The following is a 9,663-nucleotide window of genomic DNA, read 5'->3' on the forward strand; positions in this document are numbered from 1 at the left end:
GAACTCTGTACTTTCAGAAGTGCATTACTTTGCAATTAAAAGGGGGAAGTAGTGAGAAGTTAAATGGGTGGTACAACAGTGGGACACAAAAAGAATTTTCACTCAGAAGTTGTTTTCTGCAAGGGTTTTTCTTTCTTTGTTTCTCCTCCCCTGTAACAGATGTAGAGGCTATTTCTGGAATAAGTCATAAATGTCTAAAACATTAAGTTGATTGTGAATCTTTGCAAAATACATTTGCCAAGGTGTCAGTCAAAGTTCTAAAATAAGATGAGGTAAATGTCGGGAAGTAACTAATATTCAGCTCCAAAATTGTGTTCCGTAGTTTTGCAGATCAATGCTTATAAATGGGCAGGTTTTCTACTATAAAAGTAATTAAGGAAAGATCTGGCTGCTGTGTCCTTCTGGAAAGCTAAAGTTAAGAATTAAATTGGTACTGTAAATGATGTTTGAATTTATCTTATAACTTTTTCAGGTGAGGAAAAGGTACCAATAAGACAAACCAGATAGTGGAAGATAACTGTAATAGAACATATCTTTTGTAGAATGCTTTGGGGCCTGCTGGAGGTTGGCTTGTTGATGCATCCGTGGATGTGGTAGCCCAAGTGTTGCACAAGGGCACGTTGCAGACTTGTCCACCAGGACTACTACCTGTTTTTCTGCAGAACTGCTTTTCCTTCAGCAGTTCCTCAGTCTCTCCTATTGTGTGGGGTTCTTCCACCTGGAAAACCACATCCACAGCAGTGAGCCTGGTGGTCAAATGATTTTTCCTCAAAGGCAGTTGATTTTTCAACTGGATCTTCAAAGCATAATCAACACTGCTTGAAATAATATGTGAACAAATATGCCCCTTGTAGGCATATACTGCCAGAAGTATGGTAACTTAGTGCTATTTTTAAAATGTGGACAATTTATTGTAATAATGGAACAGTTGTTTAATGAATACTTCTGTCTGACAGTGGCAAGAATACTGCGCTGAAGAGCAGTAAAAGGTGATAATATACCTCATTCTTAGGATCTATCTAACACGTAGTTTTGTTGAGAACCTTTGCTAAATCCCTTTGCTTGATGTAATGAGCAATCTAATAGCCTTTATCAGTAACAGCATATATGTGCTTTATAAAATCCTTAAGAATTTGACTGTGTATTCACAGATTATGTATGTTTTCTAGTGACTGGAAAACAGTCCTACCAGCGTAGCTCCTGGTGTGCAGGAAGTGTGATTTGCAGTAGAAGAATTATGCTTTCTAGAATTTATACAAAGATCCCTGTTATTTACAGATTCATCTGTATGCAACAGATATATATATGCAATATGCATTTTTAAACTTTTGCTGCATAGTGACTTAATGGTGATTCTTCCAAATGCACCTACTGTTTGTTTCTGAGAATTCTATTGGTATTTTTAGGTCTTATTTTTGAATCCAGCTACTTTTGCTTCTGAACTTGTGTAACTGTTGTCTTTGGTCAGAGGAAAAAATGTGTTTTCATGTCTTCTAAGATGACAGAGTTTACACTGATGGTACATGTGAAAAAATATATATGTACATATATTAAAAATTAATAGCAGTTATAATACTGAACCAACTTTTCAAATGAGAAAGCATCATTTTTATTATGTAAAGGCTGTCAAAATATTCCTTTATTCCTTGTAAAACTGTGTTTTCAGTTAGAACTTTTGTTATGATTTTCTATTAGAACTCCTGTTTGAGAAATTCGTTTTTTACTCTCTTGTACTTTTTCTCTGGCTTTGTAGTTGTGGGATCAAAGCAAATGCGCAGGTCTTCATTTCTCACAGATATTACTCTTCTGTGCTATCCATCAGGAGGATATATGTTTTTGTTTGACATTAGCAGTACTGAGAAACTTGTGGGTGAAACAAGCTCTTGAAGCTGTGTGCTGCCTATAGTTCTGCAACGGGAAGCTATCAATGCCTGCTGAACTAGATTTTTTAAGCTTGGGGCATTGACTTCTTGCTCTACAAACCTTGGGAGTCTGTCTCTTTTGTTTCTATAGCTGTCAGTAAGGGGCTTCCCTAGTCCTTGCTTTTGGTTTGGTAGGATATGGTCATGTTCAACTGTATCTCAGGCTCACCTTTTCTTGCAGGAGAGTTAGTATCTTTGATTTATACAGGAAGCTTTTTTTCCCTGTTTAAAAGTACCAGCACAAAATTAGTCTGTGTTAGAGGGAATAAAGTTTGAAGCTAACTCCATGGTTGGCAAATAGTAATATGGTAATAATTCTTTCACATGGCAAATAAGCATTTTTTAAGGACTGGAAGGATATGTCGGATGTAAGGTTCTTAATGATTGTAACGTATCTGTAAAACTGTTTTAATGTCTTGGATCAGACTGGAAGGGGCTCTGAGAAACCTGGTCTAGAGAATGCATCCTTGACTATGATGGAGTTGGAAATGGATGGTCTTTAAATTCTCTTTAAACCTTTTTAAACCATTCTGTGGTAACTTCAGATATCTGTCCTTAGTCTTCTCTAAAAGAGAATTAATGTTGCTTAAATCTGTTTTTTTTGGTGAAAAAAGATAAAACTGAGGCTGACTGCTGTACTACAGATGGCAATCATAGTCACAAAACTATGATTTTGTTATTGAAGAGTAGAAGTAGTACATCAGTTACTCTGGTAACTAAAAAAAATCTGTGCTGCATTAGAAAGAGGGCACCAAACTGACTTACTGCTGTAAAATTTCCTGCCTTTCCATTTCTGAAGGGAGAGGTAAGCACTTAAAAATAAATAAATACATAAAAATTAGAGTTGTTTTTTTCCAGCTTTCATGCTAAATACTGAATGCTGTTGTTGGAACTGCTAAAGGCTGTTAGATTTAGTTGAGAAAGCCCATGCAGGTGGCCATTTAAAGAAGATCTGAAAGAAATTACACTGGAGACCTTTTAATGTATGCCTGGCTTTGACCAAATTCTAGCAAAGTACGTGCTTTTTTTTCTTAAAGTCATTCTCTAAGTGGCCACACTTGCTTTCTGCAAGCTTTTGTTGGATTTGCTAATGAATGGCCTCTGTCTAAAGCAGGATGGATTTTACAGTGAGTGTTTTCCCCCTGAAATGCTGCTTTAATTCTTGGTTTTGCTTTGTTTTGTTTTTTTTTTTAATGCAACTGCTTGTTTCTTTTTCCCTTGGTAAGTAAACTACACATTTTTAAAATTAACAACATTGAAAAGCTTTTGTTGTAGTTCGGAGTATTGCATGCTTCTCACCTGGTTCATGTAGTTCTTGCAAGCAATTTAGAAGGTTTGCTAGCGTCTGATCAGTACTGCTAATTTATATGTTAGGTTGTGGTGCTGAAGGTAATCATCAGTTTGAGAGCAGTGATTTCTTGAAGTCTTTCTTAACTGGATCAAAATAAATGAAGAGGAACAATTTATTCTAGCATGGTTTTGTATGAAGGCTTAATACAACTCAGCTTTTGATTGCCACATGGCTATTTTAATTGTGGTACCAAGCAGAAGAGGCATTTTCTGACCCCTTGTGAAACAGTGTTTGAGAACAATTCCAGAAAGTTGAAATCAGGGTAGAATGAGTCAGAACAGTAACAAGCTCAACTTCATTGTACTTATCCTAGAAGTTTAAGCAGTAATTAGTGTTACCAAACTGTAGCTGAAGTAGGAAGTTTAAAGGGAAAACATCCTTTTTTGTATATAAGCTCTAGTATACTTGACTCTGGGAGTGGTGATTTGGTGATCTCCCTAAAATATGTCAGAAGTAATGTGCTTTCTATACTGTTTAAGTTTTTCCAGTGAAGTTAAGGCTGTAAACTGCACAGCTGCTTCTGAGGAGTTTTGCTAATTGCTTGTAAAGTAATAACCCTACATGATTTTCTGACTACCAAGGTTTAATGTTCCTTGTAGTTTACTAATGGCTTTCATTTTGTTTAATCATTAAAATTTTAGGAATTATATTTTGAAGGGATAACAAAGGTAAAAGAAAATATTTGGAAATGTTAGGAAACCTCATTGGGTTAAAAATTATTCTCTAGTGCGACTGATTGCTCACTAATATATTCTCTAGTGCAAAGTTTTCTCCTTTTATTTTGTTACTAATTCCTAAGGGAGATTTTTCTGATCATACTTATCAAAAGCAGAACATCTCTTAATTAGGATTAGATATTAAATTTTATGAAGATTCCCATGATGTTGCTGTGTGCTGCTCAGTGCAGGGTGTTATGGCATGGTTTAATTTTGTGTCGTCTTTGAAAGACTTGTAAATAAATAAAATCCCCCTTGTTCAATGTATTTTTTTGATATTTAATTTTTTGAGGAGGGTTTTGGTACATTAAACTCTGGAAGTCTTGCTTCATCTCCTTTAATTCTGCTTAGATTTGGTATTCCTGCATTTTGTATCATCTTCAAAATGTCGTTTTTGAAGTTACAGTTATTGTTTTATTCCTCTTGTAGTTCTTCATTGGGTTGCACTCCTTCTTGGGGTTTCTTTTACAGTTTATCCAAGCAATATGTATACTGAAAAACCTGTCCTTAAGATAAAACTGGTGTTCTTTTCTCCATTCACTGATACTAAAATTTAGGTATCTTTGCATCAAGTATCAGTAGTACATTCAAACTCAACTGTTGTAGCTGATTTACATGGTTATTAGAAATCTTATGCAAAAAATAGAAGCTGTCCTAGGTTCTGAGTATTCCAGGCAAAATACTGGTTTATGTAGAAGTCTGTGTGCCACACATCTGCTTTTTTCCATGTTTTCTGTCTCTGAACTTGTTACATCTTGATTTTTATTTTCATTTTCCTGATTGTCATGTCTTCCATCTCAGTTTTTGTGCATGTGTACTAGCTGACTATTACAGTTGTGTTGCTAGTGGCTGAACTTGACTGCCATTTCAGTAGCTTGTGTATGTTTTTTTGCAACATAATTGGCTCTTGCTTGGGAAAAGTTGTTTTGAAGTGCATTGTTGTAGTAGTGTGCAAATCTTGAATGGTTCTTTTCTTAGAAGTGGTACATCTCCAAAGCGGACATCTATTGGTGGAAAGGCCACAGCGAAGGGCAACAGAGATCGTTTTGCTGGCGAATCATACACCGTGTTGGGTAAAGTAAACTTTTTTTAATGACTCTGAAGTCAGGTTAGGTAAGAATCGGAGGATAAATCTGAGTTCATTCAAAGCTATGTACTTGATGCTGCCCCACACGGGGGTAGTCTTTCCTATTTAGCACTAGAATTTTGAGCTATACCAAGTGACTTTAGGTCTTTTGAAGTCCTCTGTTAAAAAGCTCTTAGTGACTGGCCTTCACTTCTTTTCAGTGCGAGTTGATGTTAAGTGGATATAAGTAAAAACAATCTCCTTTTTCTGCTTTATCTCTCTTATCTACTTATAGAATCTACTATATAGAATATAGCAGATAGGAAATATATGTATATATACAATCTACTTATAGAATATTCTACTTATAGGATATTTTTTCTTTTTGTTACTAGTAGTTCAGATTTTTGTTTCAAAATCTTTAAAGAAGCTAAAACAGAGCAAACCTAACTGATGCCTGTAAGAAAGCAAAAACTGTAAGATACACATATAGCAACTAAACGTATTTTTTTGGTAGGCAACAATGCTATTGAAAGCGGACAGCACTACTGGGAAGTGAGAGCACAGAAGGACTGCAAATCCTACAGTGTGGGTGTGGCCTATAAAACCCTGGGGAAATACGATCAGCTGGGAAAGACTAACATAAGCTGGTGCATCCATGTCAACAACTGGCTGCAAAACACACTTGCAGCGAAACATAATAATAAGTCCAAGACGCTGGATATACCTGTTCCAGACAGATTAGGAGTATACTGCAACTTTGATGGAGGTAAACTACGATTCTATTAAATTGAGCTGGTAAGCTTATTTGAATATTTGTGTCTAGCTGAAGCAATGCAAGGCAAAGTGGTACATTACTGATGCTTCCAATTGACAGTCTCTTACAAAAAGAGACAGAGCTGTTCATGTAATGATGCTCATGATGTCAAATGACCTGAGTTCATCTAATTGCTACAGTTGCTGAAAAATTTCAGTCATAGAATAAACTAATCCTGTTCCAGGGAAATTGTTCCGCATGTTTTCCTGGAAAAGTATCAAACTTAGATAAAGTTAGACAGCATTATGCATGTATTTCAGCTTGCTTTCTGCCTCTTTCAGGTCAGCTTACGTTTTACAATGCAGTCTCAAAGGTGCCACTATATACCTTCAGAATAAAGTTTACACAGCCGTTGTTACCAGCCTTCATGGTCAGTATCCAAAGCTTTGATCCGTTTCTAACACTGAATTCACTTTGCTGAAGACTAATAGTTGTGCTTTAAGGGTGGAAATGTGGATTGCTGCTTACAATAAATAATTAAAAATGTTTGTTCCCTCTTTTATTTCACACAGTGCTTACATTATACCCTGACACTTCACTGGGACAAACTTTTGATCACAGATGTCTCGACTATGATAATACACTACATCTTTATAAAAATCCTTATAATTTCATTGTGTGTTCTGATAGCTGATGATCCTGCTGCAATAATTGATCCAAACTGGTGCAGACAAAATGCCCAATATGCTAAAAGCTGCCAGAGCAGGTATCATGAGATAAAACTAGATTAAATGAATTTCCCTGAGATAAAACACTCTAGCTTTCAAATGTTTAAAAGCAGTGGGATTTTCTTGCTAGTCATCTCACTGGTCTGCATGCCTTTTTTCTGCCTATAAACTAATCAATGAAAGCTTGCTTTAGCTGTGAAAATTCAAATCTGCAAAAATGCAGAAGAGAGTAAGTTACTGCATACGTGTTTTTCCTTTAAGGGCTCTGAACAAGTGGAGTTGGAGGCCTCAGCTGCATTATAAGCTGCCTACCAAGCACATCATATTTTGGGACCAGGACATAGGCCTGGGAAAACTTAGGCATCAGAGGAGTCTGTCGCTTCAGTTCATAGTAACAGCTCAGGTCCCTGGACACTGACCTTCTGCCTCTTGTAATCCAGCCCATGGATAACACAGCACTGTAGTTCTATTGTGTAATTAGGCCAGTTAATAAATGTTGCCCAGGCAGCTTTACTTCTCATCTTACTTTACTGTGAGACGTGCCACTTCCAAGTTGATAATTTGTTGCTACAGCTGACTCATAAGTCAGTTCTTAAGACATTCAAGGGAACATTTGCTTGTACAGCTCAGCCTATTCGTTTTCATCTCATACAGATTTTAACAGTTAGTGGCTGCAGTCTCTTTCTTACGCTATCGATGTTAACTTGAATGTAGTTAAAAGGCAAGCTGCTGAATTACCACTGTCATCATTCTTCAATACCATTAAGTTGGAGAATAGGTGTCTCTTACAATGGTGGCCCTGAGGCTCCTCAGAACTGTTTTATAGATTGACCCATGTCAGTCTGTGCATTCACATTGTTTCAGTGTGACATGACCAGTACTAAGTACTGCTTTCATACACTGGAGAACTGTTGCATATTGGTTGTAACTGTTATTAAGTACTTGCTGCTAGTATATCAGTCTTGAATATAGGATTTTTTTTTTTAATTTTTTTTTATTTTTTTAAATTTTTTTGTTAAAAGCTTAGTCTGAAAGCATAGAATATGTAGCATCTTAGATTTTATGGTCTAATGCTGGGGCACAGATAGCATCTAGTGGATGGCAACCCTGACAATGGTAGGGGGCTGGAAATAGATGAACTTTAAGGTCCTTTCCAACCTGAGCTATTCTGTGACTGTTCAGAATTGGTTTCTGATTGGAATTTTTCTGAGTGCTATGACTACAGAGTTAGGACAAGTGCAGCTGTGGGTTAACTTTTGTGTCAGTTCCACTATGGGAGGGGAGAACAGGAATGTAACTGCTGCATAATGTTTAGATTATTTGTGAATATTTTTTTCCCTTTCTCTTTCAGATCAGGTGTGGTGGTCTTTCAGTGAGTACTGGTTTGCAGGTGCCAAGTGCAGTGAAAACACTCCAGAAAAGTGAAAATGGGTTGAGCGGATCAACTGGTAGTCTAAACAATATTGCCCAGTAATGTCTATTGAACACTACTGTTGTTGACTGTTTTTTCAGTGCAGCTGCTATGCACAGAAACTTGAGAATTTGTTTGAAAAGCAGGTGGGAAAATCAAGAACTGGAGCTATGTACTTTTCTATTACTGTACTTAAGCATTTTGTTATGGACTTGAATCTTAATTATGTTACAAATATTTTTCTATGAAGAATATAACAAATAGTATTTTCTTAGCTCTCCTTGAAAGAATTATTTGACTATATATTAATACTAATGGTGTTCCCATACAAACATGAGATAACAAGTAAGCATTTCAAAAGAATACCTATTCATGTAAGAGATTGTAAGGAAGAAGAAATAGAGTAATCCGTGCTTTGTTTCTGATTTAAAAAAGTGAATAAATCAAAAACCAAGTCTACTTTGGGATTGGTATTCATACATTTTCTTTCACAGATCATGTAAAATGGTGGGTTTTTTAATCTTTTTTACCTGGAAGTTTAATAGTAGTCAAATGATTTATTAGTGGGAGAGCTTCAAACAAACAAACAAAGAAACCAAACAGCAGCAACAAAAAAGGCATGTTATATTCTTTATGGAAAGAGTTAACCTTTCAATGAGAATTATTTGTATATCATTAACTGTTTAAAAATCTGCTTGCTTCCCTCAAGTCAAGTCCAAGAGCTTAGAAATAATTTTTTCAGATATATATTAGGGCTGCTCTAAAAGTAATGCCTCCCAGTTTATTATGTTGGCCCATAGTGTCAGAAGAGGTGGTGTAATCATAGAGGTTAAACCTAGGAAGGAATAACCACATGTGTCAGTATATATTTGGGCCTGCTGGAAAGGAGAAAGGAGCTCTTCAGAAAATGCCCTGGGTATCCTGGTGGACAGCAGGTTGGACGTGAGATAGTGGTGTGCCTTTGTGGCAAAAAAAGACCCATGGTAGCCTGGAACACAATAAAAAGAATGTGGTCATCAAGTCAAGGGAGTTGATTCTCCCCCTGTACTCTTCTCTGGTGAGGCCACATCTGGAGTAGTGTCCAGTTTTGGGCACCCCCTGTACATGAAAAGAAGGGAAACTACTAGCAAGAGTCCAGCAGAGAGCTACAGAGATCATTAAGGGCCTGGAGCATTGCCTGTATGAGAAAAGGCTGAGAGACCTGGGACTGCTTAGCCTGGAAAAGTCTGAGAGAGGATCTTATCAACACTTACAAGTACCTGAAGGATGGGAATCAAGGGGATGGGCCCCAGCTCTTTTTGGTGGTGTCCAACAACAGAGCAAGGGGCAACAGGCACAAGCTGCAGCAAAGGAAGCTCAGTCTGAACACAAGGAAAAACTTCTTGGCTTTGGGGGTGGCAGAACACTGGAACAAGCTGCTTGGAGAAGTTGTGGAGTCTCCCCTAGAGATTTTCCAGCCTACTTGGATGCCTTCCTGAGCAACTTGCAGGTTCCCTACAGCTTTTTCAGAGAGCTGGAATCAGTGATATCCAGAGATCCCTTTCCACCCCTGTGGTTCTGATTTTGTGACATAATTCTTAAATGAACAGCATCTGAAGCTATCACATAGACAGTTGTTAGTATCCAAATTTCAAGTATTTCTTCCTTGTTTCATTAGTTTTTGTTTTTTTTTTTATTGCAATGAACACCAGAGTATAGCTCAACTGCAAAGA

General features: G+C 37.0%; 1 protein-coding gene across 6 annotated transcripts in view; it reads left to right on the forward strand.

Annotated features, from left to right (window-relative positions):
* The window catches only part of FSD1L (fibronectin type III and SPRY domain containing 1 like), a 28,408-nt gene extending 19,482 nt beyond the window's left edge, over positions 1 to 8,926 (forward strand). For 2 of the 6 annotated variants that reach the window (XM_015849629.2, XM_015849634.2), the window contains exons 10-14: positions 957 to 989; positions 4,968 to 5,062; positions 5,573 to 5,824; positions 6,154 to 6,242; positions 7,892 to 8,926. In XM_015849629.2, the coding sequence (XP_015705115.1) occupies positions 957 to 989; positions 4,968 to 5,062; positions 5,573 to 5,824; positions 6,154 to 6,242; positions 7,892 to 8,014 (592 nt within the window). In that variant the 3' untranslated portion in view covers positions 8,015 to 8,926. Of the gene's footprint in view, positions 1 to 956; positions 990 to 2,721; positions 2,728 to 4,967; positions 5,063 to 5,572; positions 5,825 to 6,153; positions 6,243 to 7,891 lie in introns of all 6 variants that reach the window. The other 4 variants (XM_015849630.2, XM_015849631.2, XM_015849633.2 and 1 more) reach the window with 4 other exon arrangements.
* The last annotated feature ends 737 nt before the right edge of the window (positions 8,927 to 9,663 follow it).

Source organism: Coturnix japonica, chromosome Z (genome assembly GCF_001577835.2).
Source record: "Coturnix japonica isolate 7356 chromosome Z, Coturnix japonica 2.1, whole genome shotgun sequence".
Lineage (NCBI taxonomy): Eukaryota > Metazoa > Chordata > Aves > Galliformes > Phasianidae > Coturnix > Coturnix japonica.